A 15,013-nucleotide genomic window follows, 5' to 3' on the forward strand; every position below is an offset into this window, starting at 1 on the left:
AATGGTGAAAATCTCTGCAGCTTTCCACTACGACGACCCTCATAATCATATCGAGGTTTTTGAGACGTAAAATCCCAAATATTATAATTATGTGCTCTTCTTATGCTGCATATTCCATCTGATGAATCGGCACCTACACCCTTCTCAGGCACAAAAGCACCCTTAGAGCCTATTTTAGGGTGCTATTGAGGCAAGCACCCAAAGAAAGGGGTGCTTTTTTTTCAATCGACCATTTATGGGTGTTAAAGGGTGTTGCAAAGAGTGCTTTCTCGTAAAAGCACCCTTTTTACACCCTTTTGGGTGCAAAAAGTTTTACTGTGTAGAATCGAGGGGTTGTTGGTTCGATTCCGCGCGACAGATCCTTGCCTTGTGCTTTTAGTGGCGCAGCTCTTCTTAGTCTAACCTTTTTCTGCGTAAGGCGTAACGAGACAAGAAGAGACGAGAAAAAAAAGGAAGGGAGTATCTCTCAAACAGTATAATAAACGGCGCTGTCTCACAGAAGTACATAAAAACTGCAGTTGAGTGAGTACATTCTAGATGGCGCTGTACCGCTATTCTCTGATTGGCTGCTGCGCGGGTTGTGCCGAGGTGCGCAAAGAAGGAGTGCCTCTATCAGTCTCTTGGATTGTTGCCGTACGTGGTGGATCGTTTGTAGAGCACGGACGAAACAGAGCGGCAGGCGTTGAGCTCACCGCCTCGTAGGTGGCGCTTGCACAAAATGGAGTTGAAAGCATGAGCGGCTCGTGCTTATCGCCAGAGAGGCAAAAGGACAGACCGGCAGACAGGCGGGCGGGCAGACAGACAGGTATCAAGTTCCCAATTTCCTTAATAGTTGCCGGTAAAACAGTGCTAACTTTTTTTCAAAATTTTCTTTTTTCTCAGCCAATGTGAGCGCATCAACTCGCCCCTGCGTGGCGAGAGTGGCGATGCACGCTTGTTGGTAGTTCATGCCCTCATTTCTTACTGTTGTTTACGTGCGCTACAAGAAATTTTCTGCGTGGCGAGTTGCCGTCAACCGGCTACTCATATTACAACTAGAATGTATAGCCCCGCCGCGGCAGTCTAGTGGCTCAAGTACTCGGCTGCTGACCCGCAGGTCACGGGATCAAATCCCTACTGCAGCAGCTGCATTTTTTATGGAAGCGAAAATATTATAGACCCATGGGCTCCGATTTGGGCACAGGTTAAAAAATCACAGGTGGACAAAACTTCCTGAACCCTTCACTACGGTGTTTCTCATGTTCATATGGTGGTTTTGGGACGTTAAACCCCGCATATAGATCAACTAGAGAGAATAAGCCCTCACGTACGAAGGAAAGAGTGTCATTGCCTAAAGAACCAAAAGAATGAGCCCTACAGCTAGGAAAAAAGAAAAATATTATTGACGTATCTAACTTTTTTAATTTTCAAATCTGGGAGCCCGATCACTTATGTTCCTGTCAAGTGCCTCCCAACGACAGGGCTTATCCTCTCTAGTTGTGACACATTCGCTGCCAGCTGACGGCAGTATTAAATTTCTGGACGTTACGCTTTTATTCCATGATGAAGGCGTCCACTGCAAGTACCAGCCTCGCGCCAACAAAACACTACTTCTATATTAGTCGGCACATCTAAGGTGGTGAAGAGGGAAATAGCGAAAAATTGCTTGCTAAGTGCCCTACGCAAGTCATTTCCTGAGCGCATGAGCTGTAGGTTCATCGAACAAATCAGTTGTCTTTGGTCCGAGCCTTACCCTACGCATGTGCTTGTCAGTGTAGCGGATGATATTCTCAAGTTTAATTTCGCAAAAAAGACTCCCGCAAGCCAGCTCCCAACAGACACGAGAAAAGGAGGAGGAGGAGGAGGAAGGAAAGAAAGAAATGAAAGGCAGGGAGGTCAACCAGACGCACGTCCGGTTCGCTACCCTGCACTAGGGGAAGGGGTGAGGGGATTAAAAGAGAAGAGAGAGAGAGAAGTGGGGGGGCAACGTGTGTATAGATGTGACCTTGCCCATTGCACGCTTAAGCGGTCATGTAGTCCGGTTGTCTTTAGAAAACTTAGTAGTGCCCGCATCGCTTTGCTGGCCTGCGATGCGTAGAGCCATGAACCAAGGATCTTCTCTTCGGAAAAAGGTCTACTGTCTAGTGTCTCTAACGTTTCCCGTAGCAAGTTGCGTTCGCTCGCAAAACGTTCACATGAACACAGTAAATGTTCTATTGTCTCATCAGTGTCTCACAATTGACATCGGGAGCTATCCGCCATTCCTATGCGAAAGGAGTACGCCTTCGTAAAAGCTACTCCTAACCACAGGCGGCACAGTAAACTTGCATCCTGGCGAGAGAGGTCCGTTAGAACTTGAAGCTTTCTCGATGGGTACAATTTGTGTAGGCGGCGGTTCCCGACACTAGGTTCACTCAGCCAAGTTTCCCACATGCTGTTAGCGAACGAGTGAAGGCCACTTGCAGCGTCGGTTCTCGACAACGGAATTGGGGTTGTCTGGGCGTCCGCGTGGGCGGATCGGGCAGCATTATCAACAAGGTTGCTACCAACAATACCACAATGTCCCGGTAACCTCTGGAACACCACGACATGTCCTTTCGATAAAACTTCGTGAAGCACTTTTTTTATTTCATTCACTAGTTGTTGATACACCACTTGTCGTAAAGCTGATTGCAAGCTCTGAATGCCTTGGAGTCGCAGAACACAGCCCATTTTTGAGGCCGGGCTTCTGCGATATAAAGTATAGCAGCACGTAAGGCGGCAAGCTCCGCTGCTGTGGATGTTGTCCTATGCGACAGTTTGAACTTTATAGTGACCTGGTACATCGGGATGACAACAGCACCTGTGGAGCTGTCAGCCGAGACCGATCCATCGGTGTAAATGTGGGTCCTCTGGCCTTATTTTTCGTTGAGTAGCGACAATGTCACCTGTCATAGGACCACTGTTGAATGACGGCTCTTGTTTGTTATTCCCTTGAATAGTGAGGCACACCAGTGGTTGTTGTGGGCACCACGGAGGTGACGCTGGTCTTGTTGCTGGAGTGAAGACAAAAGGAAGGCATTCGCTATGGGCAGAAATAATCTTTAAAAACATCGCTTGAGGTCTTTGAAGGGGCAACACTGCAAAATGGTGACCAGAAACTCGGCAGAGGTGTCACGTTGTCAGTGGTGATATATGGTTGCATTGCATGCTCTCTTGCGATCATAATTGCCCCGTAGGTTGAGGTGCATCACGGCAATCCTAAGCACACGTGTAGTGCTTGTCCTTGCAGACTTTCGAGGATGCGAATGTTCGTCTTGCACGTACTTGCCAGTAACGGCAAGCTGTAGTGCAAAAATCCTAGAAACAGTGCCCTGTATAGCTGCATCATTGAACTTATCGATGTGCTCCAAGATTTTCCGCAGAGAAACCGCATTATATGGACGATGTAAGTTAGGCTTCTCTTCAGGTAATTGCAGTGGGCACTCAGCGAAAGGTCCCTGTCAATAATCATACCCAAGAAGCAATGGTTCTTTTGGTATGGAATATTTTGTTCATTGATTGTAACGGGGTATTGTGTCATCTCTCTGCGAGTAAACGCAACTAATGCACATTTCTCCGTTGAGACGGAAAGAACTTGCTGGCGGAGATATCAGCATGTCAGGGTGGCAGCCTGCTGGATCCTTGCATGTACTTGTAGACGAGTTACACCCGAATTCCATAGACAAATTTCGTCAGCATATATGGATATGAGGATAGTACTTGGCAAAATTTCACGAAGGACTACCATCACGAGGTTAAATAAAGTGTGACTTAATGCGGCGCCTTGAGGGACGCCATGAAAGGCATAGTAATTGGTGGTAGGTCCATCTGAGGTTTGTACAAGAAAGGACTTTCTCGTCAAATATTCCTGGATTCATTGGAACATCCGACCATCGATTCCGACAGTTTCCAACGAGTCTAGAATGGCTTTATGTGATACGTTATCATAGGCCCCTTTGACGTCGAGGAAGAGTGCAAGTGGTATGCGCTTGAGGCTCTTCTGTTGCTGGATAAATGTTGTGAGATCAATCACGTTGTCAAGAGATAACCTACCTCGCCGAAAACGCATCATTCAGTTTGGGTAGCGCTCGAAGTACCATTCTAGGCGTGTAAGTATCATCCTTTCTATGACTTTTTCTACGCAACATGCGAGGGCAATGGGGCGAAATGATGTCAAATTAAATGGTGACTTTCCTGGTTTGAGTCGTGGCACAAGTCGACTTATCTTCCAATCCTATGGAGCAATGCCCGCCTGCCATGAGTGGTTGTAATAGCATAACAACTGTCCCCTGGCCTCTTGTTGAATGTTAGCTAGAGCGGAGTAGGTGATGCCATCGGGTCCTGGTGAAGATGATCGTCGGGAAGCCGCCAAAGATGCGTCAAGTTCTTCTATAGTGAAAAGATTGTCCATTTCGGAGATGCGGGGTTCAAGGATAACACTCTTAACGGTGCCAGCGGACAAGGCGGACACACCAGCGATTCGCGTACAAAACTCATGTTGGGTGCAGCCTAAATGTAGGGCTAAAGCCATGAAAAGATTTCTTTGTTGGGGAGTCGAGTGCAGGCCACGAATAGTGCTCCAGATGCATGACAGCAGCTTTCGGGTATCCAATGTTTCGCAAAATGATTTCCAGCGTTCCTGTTCAAGTTTGTCTAACATCGTTTGACTTTTTTCTGTATGCGTCGTGCCAGCCTCAAGTCGCATATTGCTTTTGTCCGTCTGTATCTCCTTGCCGCCCTTCGGTGAAGCGCACACAGTTTTTTCAGTTCAACGTCGAAATCTGAACGCTTACCGGTGAAAGGGAGGAGACAAGAAACTTCCCTCATTGCCTCTTTGATGACATTTTCTAAGTTCTGCTCAGGGTCTGCAGGTAATGTATTTTTCATGAGTCACTAAAATTTGGACCAATCAATTCTTTGTATTGTGGTCCTAGGAGAGGAATTAGTAAGAACCCTTATTCGCATATAAGTTGGAATGTGGTTGCTCCCATGCGTTTCGATGTCTAAGGTTAAAATTGCTCCCACAAAATTGCAGAGCCTGTGCAGACCTGGTTCGTGGAACAAGCAGGAACGCAAAACAAAGCATAAGAATAGGTTCATAGAGTTCAATGACGCCATTCTATACAAGCATTCGTCGACACATGGCGAAAATTATGAAGATCAAAGTGAGTGGTGCGTAAATGAACGTTAAAAAGGACACCGCTACAAGATGAAAGAAAAAAAGGTGGCTTCCTCGATGCTCACTGCAGGCATTGCAGTAATTCAAATGACAGCGCAAGTGGTGATGTCTTTACCATGTGCATGCCGACTTTTAAAGAGTGTTCGATTGCCGGTACGAGGAAAGGTCAGCTGACCCACGAAGTAATCGAGGTTGAAATGATCGATCGCCTGGCAGATAACTGTATTTGTAAACCACCTATTACCATTTCATGTAAATAGTTAGCCTATCTACAGAAACATCTGAATTTACAAAGTGCGATCATGACGATTGAACAGCGATGTTGCCGATTATATGGTTGCCTTTTTTTGTAACAAACATTGTTTCAAGTAGCGCCTGTCTCGCGTCCTCATCTGTCCGTGTGTTTTTTCGTGCACTAGGAAACGACAGTATCACACAACACGGCCAAAATGCTACGCTCTTAAGCATTACTTTTACCGAAACACGAATATACACAGTTGTGTTGCAGGACACTACAGCCAGATATCATGCGCGGAGAAGCAGTTTTTATCGTTCCGAGTTTTACTTGAGACGTACAGAGAACTGAATGCATAATTTTTAACACACATTTAACAAAATATACAAAACAATCACAAAACTAATACGTGTTCAAAACATACAATTTTTCTTCTGACAGGGATAGCGTGCTTACGCCATCACTACCCAACTGTGCTATTTTGGTGGCTTCTAATATATGTTTGGTTGGTTCACTGTTGTGTATTAAGAACACCTTGATGCTCTCAACAGATCGAACCCAAAAGCTCTTCAATGCATGGCGAGCCAACCATGGTTATCCTTCTCTACAAGGTGGCCGTGCTCTTATAAACTGTCAAGCTGACAGCGCCCCATTTAACCAACGTACTGCTTTCCGCAATGAAGGGAAAGCTGATACACCGCACGTGTTTGTGTAGTGTGTGCTCCCTTTTTGTCCTTCTATCAATTTGAGCTAAGCATTTCCTCAAGAACTTAGCAGCGTCTTGTGGTGAAAATTTCTTGCCTGGGGCCCATCACGTCCCTTCGGTCCAGGAGGCCCCGGATCACCCTTGGCGCCTTGGTGACCCCGGGGTCCCGGCAAGCCTTGTGGACCTCCCGGGCCAGGTCTGCCGTTGAAGGGGCCTGCTCCACTGAACAATCCTGACGTGTAGCCGTTGTCCAACTGCGTCGAAAATGCGAACCAAGACAATTAGATTGTAAAGAAAATGAGGTCACACTTTGAAGGCAGCTAGGTTCAGCTCTACATTTTGGCCCATCGCACGCTTTTACTATGCAATGAGGTGTCCTATGGTTTATTTCTGTTTCGAGAAACCATGAGCAAGCGGTCACCTCCTTGTAGAACCCTTGTACTCTGGTAATATTCCGGGTATATCACTAAGACAAAAACTTGGACAAAAGTTTGGTATTCAACGCGGAAAATTCAGCAACGTGGTGATAACTGAAGTTGTGTATTTTAACAAGCGGGAAGGAACAAGCACTATCCCGTTTTTGTGTCTCCTCGTTTTGTGTGCATTCCAAACAACGGACAGCAGTCAGGTAAAGACAGAAGCCTGCCATCAAACATGCATAAACACAGTGGGGTGTGTGCTATAGCCACGCCTTTTCGACAGGCGGGCCTGTCTTTTTCAAGAATGCAAGTGCCTTCCTTAGCGTTTATAAGTACATATGCTTCAGGCTCATCTCTTCCAGTTTAGACAGTGGAGGATGGGAATGCCACTGCGAAAAAAGGGTAAAGCTGGGGGAGACTTCTCACGGCCGCCTCTCTTCACAGTTGCGATCGAAGTTGCCTTCTCCTTCTTTTTCATTCTTCGCAAACCAGTTACATCCATGAAGAACACAAGTCGACTTGTCGAAACGCTGGCGTCAGCACACACGCGCCCTCTTTACGATTTTTTTAATTTCTTCTGTTTATGTTCCTTTGAGTTTGTTAACATGCAACACTTAAGTAACTGTTCATTCGTAGTCGGCAGGCAAAAGAGCCAAACAGACAATGGATGTGCTACTTATACTTACTACCAGTAACTATAAATAGTTGCCTGCAATAAAACATTCCTACTGTTCCTTTCCTATGTAATGTTTGTTTTTATATTGTGCAATGACTGTTGCTGTTGCTATATTGCGTAATGGTGCGAAAGCCACCGCAAGCCTTCATGGCCTTTTGCTTTCACCACACAGCATTACTGTTTTGACTTTTGAAGTGCCTCCTTTATGTTGAAATGAAATTTGAATTTGAATAGGAACAGTCGAAGCTGTCATTGTTCAGCCCAGGTGACAAGAAACAAGGCAGAAAGCTGGCAAGTAGAAACCATTAAAAACGTTCTCCCCTTTCCCCAAATTTCAAATATGCTCTTGGTAGACTGTATCCCTTGTGAGAACATGCTTCAAGGGGACTGGCAGCGCCCTCTACATTCCTCTTTTTTTTACATTTAGGAGGCAGGTACTGACAAGTTCAAACGTTGAGGCAGCCACACTACAACCACTGCGACTCTTTCTCGCAGTTTCTTGTGGCGTTACTGCTGGTTGCATGAGTTTTTGCGGCGCACCAGCTTCGTGCCCTGCAAAAAAAAAGACCTCAGTCGACGCTACTGTTGTGCTGTAAATTGCTACGGACGTAAAGAACTTCAGTTTTACTGAATTACGCAGCTTTTGTGAAGCAAAATGGCGTGAGCGCAAGATACGGGCTGTTGCGAACGTGATGTGTAAGTGAATTACTCGTGCTTTCCACAGCCGTTCACTCGAGAAAGTTTGATAATGTAGGTCTTGTGTTATTGTTTTGAGTAGCTTTCGCGGAAAACCGAGATAACCTTGATTATGAATCCGCCGTGGTGGTCTAGTGGCTAAGGTACTCGTCTGCTGACCCGCAGGTCACGGGATTGAATCCAAGCTGTGGCGGCAGCATTTCCGATGGAGGCGAGAGTGCTGTAAGCCCGTGTTCTCTGATTTCGGTGCACGTTCAAGAACTCCAGGTGGTTGAAATTTTCGGAGTCTTCCACTACGGCGTCTCTCATAATCATATGGTGATTTTGGGACGTTGAACTCCACATATCAAATCAACCTTGATTATGAAGATTAACAGAGTTTGACTGCGGTGCGTGCTGTGCAGCAGTGAACAGGTGACGCGCGTGATAAACATCGCACATGCCGCGAACACAGAATATCTGAAGTTCCACAGCATTACGCACGCAAGACTTTAAAGACCTAAAGTTTCAGCTTTAACTAGAAAATACGATAACATACGTCATGCAGATAAATTACAAAATTATCACAACCAGAGTCAGTTTTTTCTGGCCATTGGTCTCCGTGGTTGCCGGAGTTATTTCGAAAGCATCAGTTCTGCCTTTCGTTGGACACTGAAACAGCTGACACGCATGTATCCTCATTTGCAGTACATACGAACGGAAGACAACCGTCACCAGAGCATTCGAGCATGCGTAATAAAACAGTTCAATGCGCAGGAAGCAAGAAATATTTGGAGAATCGAATGGCAAAGCGAAAATCACCAGGGTCACTCATGCCGGATAAAGCGAGCTTCGTACCACTGACTACATAAATGGTTCGTGTATGCACCTCTTCACTTTGACGTCATGTATATGCCCAAGTTTAACGCATTTAGGCACTGCAGAACGCACGTCCCAGTGCTTGCCTCATACTTTAAATCAGGCGATGCTCGTTGCACTTAAATTGCCAGTTGCAGTTCGCCGATACAAGTGAAACATGTTTCACATTGTACCCACAGTTCGTTTTGATGAGCTTCCTGCATTTCTGAAGCTGAGTGTGATTGAAGGAAGAAGCTTTCCAGGTCCTTGACTCGCAGCAAACCACCTTTTCTACCTATGAAAGAGGAGGACATAAGCACGTTCGCATGCGGACGGCTAGCTTTGCACTACCCATTTATTCCGATGCGTCGATAAGGGCGCTAGTGGCGGTGTTTTTCGCAGCGCCAAGTGGGCAGAGTCTGACGCCTATTGAACCACCAAAGGAGACACGCGATCTCAAAGAACGTATGTTTCACAGAGCCAGCGTAACTGCCAATATTGTGAACACGAAAAATGCAAGACGTCACCTCATCGATCTGAACACAACTGAACAAAAAATACTTCATATAATTTCCGTCGTGAGGCACTGCATGAGGAGGATCCCTTAGGGCTCCCTCCCCCATGGCAGCAAACCACACGTGATGGCTAGGAGATGGGTGAGAGGAAGGAAGAGGCTAGAGGAGAGGGTGGTGAATGGCTGAATCGGGCACATCTGGCTGGCATCGATAAAAATAGGGGAGGTGTTGTTCTACCTATATACGTAACCTCTACCACACGACAAGGGGATCTTGTAGACAAAACCCGCCTGACAGCTTACATACTTGTTCTTATGGTTCACAACGCAGGTCGGAGCTTTCCTAAGAAAAGGGATAGTCATCTTGCAGAGCCTGGAAACTTTTAACGGGGCAGAGAAGGCCACCTTTTGATTAATATGTTCGGCAACCTTTTTCAAATGATTAGATACGCGATGTACATAAGGAATGCCAGCAAGCTTAGCATTATTCTGGGCCGGCTGTTCACTTTCGTAGCAGCCCTGTGACTTTTACAGCGAAAGACGTTATGATATCAAACCTCGGGTCACGCGCTGTGCTCATGTTGTCCGCCACCGCTGCTGCCGCCACCGCCGGTGTGCGTAACCACTATCGTGAAATAAGAAAAAAAAGAGCTAGCCCCGAGGATACAGCAGGGTTCGTACCAGGGTATTCTGCGTTCCAGCCCAATTTTCTACCACTGAGCCACACCGGTGCTAGGGACTTGTTGACGAATTCACCTTAGGCAGGCTTGATGTCGGGAAAGGAATCGCGTTAATATGAGTAACAAAGCGTTTTATAACAGTGAATGAACAACGAGGCATTACACAATGCGAATAGCGTAACGAATGGGTCGTTCAATGCTCCAACCCATTACAAATGTTTGTTTTTGATTCCCTATTAACTGAGGCGCATACCCAGTTCAGGCATAAATTCCTCATCGTCTTCCCTACTGGATGACCAATGGGCCCGAAATTCCTTGCGAGCGTTTAGCGAATACAACAATTCTCAAAAGATTGATGAAAACTAGCGTATGCGCATGCTGGTATACTGCCCAGAAATTACTATTTATAACTCGCAGCTGTTACTCAATGAGTGTTTAAAAAAGGCTCTGAAATCCCGCTTTTCTAGCTTTCAATATGACTGTGCTGCGCCTTCCGCGCAGGCCTCGCGTTTCTTTTTTTTCAACATCTTCCTGCCACAGATATGGTCTGTGGGTCAGGACGATCAACCTTCTTGAGGAAACTGTCAACTGCCTGTATGGGCAAGATTTCTTAAAAGCATTCCGCAGGCACAAAGTAGCGATGCTACGTTTTAGCACCTTAGAATGGGACGAGCTAAAAGGTAGCAGTGGTTCGTTTGCACGAATCTCATATTGCCAACATGCATGATCTAAAAACAATCTTCCATCTAGAAACCTTAAGTTCCAACCATTGCCGCGCGTATGCTCACGCTTACGTGTCAAAATCATCAAATGCGCCTCTCGACATTGGCATAGGAGGGGCATACGCGACGAGGCACGAGACGCTGTGAAGCCCGGGGGATCAAACTAAGCTTGATATTTTCCACTACGTCGCCAAGCGTACGGTGGTGACAACCAACCAGAGACCGCAATGGTCCGAATGCTATACCTATTGACTACTTATTCGAACGTACCGCCGAGTGTGTGGCGCAAGCACAAAACTACTCCAAACGTGCCTGAATCGCCGCTTCGTCATCTACAACAACGACACGACAAACGACTGCGAGTGCTACCAATGGAACGTGGTTTCGTGCTGCCTTCGAGCGACGCCAACAAATTCCTCGAATGCCGACCAGCTGCCCTTGCCCCGGTCCTGAGTATGATAGTCGGCCGAGTGAGACCATCTTACAATCTACGACAGCATATTGGTGCTCCTGTGCTTTATACGGGATTATCTGTGCTCGAAACGAGTGTAAACACGCTTCAGAGGTTCAAAGTGTTTAGCGTTATCTCTCGCTTACCATGAAGTATATTCAGAGCAGTGTCATCTGCATTTAGTGTAGGCCTATACCGCCGAGTTCATGTGAACCAGCTCATGTGAGGAATATTGGTGTAAGGAAATTGACGGCAGTTTTCGTCGCAATGTACACTATGTGTATGACACCCTAGACATGCCGTGATATTTACGCAAGTGCTTTTATCTGCAGCGCGTTTGTTTTCAACATCAGTAATCATCATCACCAACAATGAATATTGCACTTGCCAACACACTTGGGTGGTGTGAGAACATACGTAAATGTCTTTGCGAATTTTCTCACTCTGAAACATTCGTTGACTTCAGTGCAAATTGTTTGTGTGATAAGCCAACAACAAGCGCGTGCGCTGGTTGGTACCAGCAGCCTGCGGTGATTTCGTGGCGGGTACCAGCGACGTTGACACATTCATCTGTCAGTGGTCTCATTTCTATACATGTATAAAATAAAAACTAGAATGTGTGTCACTGTAGTGATAGAAAAAGATATTACATCTTTTGTCAGCTATTTCACTTCTTGATTTTTGGTCTGCTTCTTTGCCATGCTCCATAGCACATACTTTGTTCGGCAGCCTGTTAACAATCAATCTTTCTAGTCCAATTATTCATAGCTAACAAACAATCAATGGCGCAGCTCCATCGTTTTAGAGTTTAATTTGAAATAACATTCATTTTGTTTGCAGCTGGACAGATAATCAGCTAAAAACCTTGTAAGTGAGAAGCACCTGATTTGAAATCTGCTCCACGAAGACACGATGGTAAGACCAGAAGGTCATGTCACCACGTGTATGTACAGATTGAATGATAGTACACACTACTACTGTACTGCGATTTGTTTAGAATAAATGCAAACAGTTCCTCATCTGCAACCACAGAAACATTTGACACCATTCATAAATGTGCATGCATTTATCCGTTCCTCTAGACTGATTACAGCCGAATAAACTATGGCATGGTTTCGAACACTACATCTTTGTATCTACTTGCGAGAACTATTTCATTCCTGTTTAGTTTTTTTTATATCCCTTAACTTAGACTATGCATGCACTTAGGCATAATTTAAATATTAGGATATTCAGTTTATATGTGCCACAAAACTGTCCAATTTTATACAGAGCTATGGTGTAATCCTATGATTGATATCTGTTGCATCATAAACTTTCCAGATCGCTTCATTATGCTCTGGGGTATTTTGACTACTTATGACATGTGAAAGCCTTCTACGCAGTGCTTGGCTGCAATCTCAAAACAAATATTTGCTGCATCAAGATGTTTAAGATGCATTTTATAAATAATAAATAATATGTACACTTCCCACAAAGTGAGAAAAGCCTTCAACACAGTGCCCATCTGCAATTACAATCGAACTTAGAGTAATTTTTGTGTTCACTAACTTGTTCGAATAGTTTTTTTTGTTTCTCTTGCTCAAGTTATTAAATACTGAATTGATCTATCTCGTTCTGTTTTTGAAACCAGAGTGTCTTAAATATCAGAGCCACTTGTATAACAACAATATTCTATTTCACTCATTTTTTTACCTGTACTTACGACCTAGTGATATTTCTTCCTGCTGGCGCACCCTTCTAGATATTACTGTTTGAATGATTTAGTTTTGTATTTATGGACACCACTCCTGCAGTAGCCCTGCATTGGGCTGTAGTATTTGAAAATAAATGAAGAAAACGTCCAAAAGCATTCCACGCAGTGCTTGGTTCCAGTCTAATAACCAATATTTGTTGCAATATGAAGGTTTGGGCATGGTTTGTTGCATTAGAGAATATTTTGACTTCAGACAGTGTTCAAAAACCTTCTATACCAGATTCAGTTGAAATCTTTTGACCGATATCTGTGACTTCATGAAGTGTTGGGTGTGGTTTATAGCTTTAGAGAATATTTTGACTGCAGGCAATGTCCAAAGACTTCCATAAAGGAGTCCGTTGCAGTCCTATGTGCAATATCTGTCACATAATGAAGTGTCAGGCACGGTTAGTTGCTTTAGGGCGTATTTGAACAACATAAAATGACCAAAAAAATTTTAAGCAGTCCTTGGTTTCTATTTTATGACCAATATCGTTTGCATCATGAGGAGCCAGCTGTAGTTTGTTAAATTAGAAGATAAATCACCGCAGATGTCATTGAAAAGTCTTGTACATAAAGCCTAATTGTAGTCCTATGACCCAATTTTGTCACAGCATGAAGCTTCAGGCGTGATTTATTAAGTTATTGTGTGCTGTAAACTATGAAGTGTAAACATGTACTGGATGTAGCAGCATATTCACGATAACAATAATGAATTCGATATTGTTGGTATAGGAACGTGGGGATTCTCATACCTTCATGCTACTTCAATTTTTGCTTATCAGATCTTTTAGAAAGTTGTTTGTGCTGTTAAAACTTAAGCAACAATATGAACCAAAAGTACTCCTTGAAAACTCACTTTCTGGGTGATTCTTAGCAATAATTAAAATATGTGCAGGCACCATGATATAACTTATTTTGTTTCAAAAAAACTTTGCACACTCAAAGGACATGAACACCCTATAGCAGGTTATAATATAGTTATTGTCTGTATTAAAGACCTGAACATTTTTCTTAAAACATCACATTCTCAAGAAAACAGTAAGCAAGAATGACTTGTGCACTGCCTCAAAGTGTGTAAAGCGTCAGATTAGACTGCTGTATCATTGCATACTGTAATTGTAATTGGGCTGAACAGGGCATGTTCCTTTATGAGAAAACAAGATAGCCTAGTTGTACTTGCAGTGGTACATTTTACCTGCATCTTCTTGCTAGAGGGACCATAATTAGTTTCTAGTAATGTTTGTTTTTGTTTCCATGCATAACTATACTTCGATAACAGCTATAAATATTCTATTGCAGAAGAGCACTTTTTAACACAACAATTATTGCACTTCTGTATACACCCTGGTCAAAACACTGGTCGAAACTTATGATTCTCGATACTTTGGTTGCCGAAAAAAGGAATGTCAGTACAAAAAGGGATGTTTTGACACAATGGCATTTAAAGTTGAAAATGTGCATTATTTCAAAAGTGCAACGAGATAAAAACAACTTGAAGGACCCGGTGAATAGGCACCAGCCAGACACTCATCACTAATATGCTTTCTTTTGCTTTTTGTGCTGAAACATCTTGCTTGGCAGGCTCATTTGTCGTCTGATATGCAGCCGTGTTTCCATAGTGCTATCGACGCTGTTCAAGGGTGCGTGGGCCCTGCACTGTGTAGTCCTCTGTCGAGATTTCAAAACTGTTTAGCACAGTCTCACGGGCTATATTGCCATCAATGAATATGAACACAGCATCAAGAGTGCGTAATTACGGTGTTTAGTGCTGGAGCAAAACATTTATTTTTTGAGAGCGAGAGCGCTTCCACATGATCATCCAAAACCTCGTTATGGTTTTGATTTTTCACATGGAGGCATTTGGCAAGTAATTCTAGATGAACTAGTATTAGATAATTTGGCCGAACAGCCTCAACAGCACACGCTGGAAGGTGTTATTTGTAAAAACATGATTCATCTTTCAAATGGACTTTGTTGAATTTGCCCAAATTTTTGGCGTACTTGAAGCCAAGACCATGAGATTTATTGGTATTCTTTTGTGCCATGTGAAATTATGTGGGCCGGACAGCTTTTTGCAGGCCCTTCAAGCTGGCTCTATTTCTTTCAATGGCCCACCGATAATAGTTTTGGTGTTTGCCAGTGATGACACCACTAAGATAT

At 44.2% G+C, this 15,013-nt stretch overlaps 1 protein-coding gene across 4 annotated transcripts in view; it reads right to left on the reverse strand.

Moving 5' to 3' along the window:
* Window positions 1-15,013, reverse strand: part of Mp (collagen XV/XVIII-type protein multiplexin) — a 731,849-nt gene that overhangs the window by 386,442 nt on the left and 330,394 nt on the right. For all 4 annotated transcript variants that reach the window (XM_075880876.1, XM_075880875.1, XM_075880877.1 and 1 more), the window contains one exon: window positions 6,216-6,374. In XM_075880876.1, the coding sequence (XP_075736991.1) occupies window positions 6,216-6,374 (159 nt within the window). The remainder of the gene's footprint in view (window positions 1-6,215; window positions 6,375-15,013) is intronic.

This window comes from Rhipicephalus microplus, chromosome X, assembly GCF_043290135.1.
Source record: "Rhipicephalus microplus isolate Deutch F79 chromosome X, USDA_Rmic, whole genome shotgun sequence".
Lineage (NCBI taxonomy): Eukaryota > Metazoa > Arthropoda > Arachnida > Ixodida > Ixodidae > Rhipicephalus > Rhipicephalus microplus.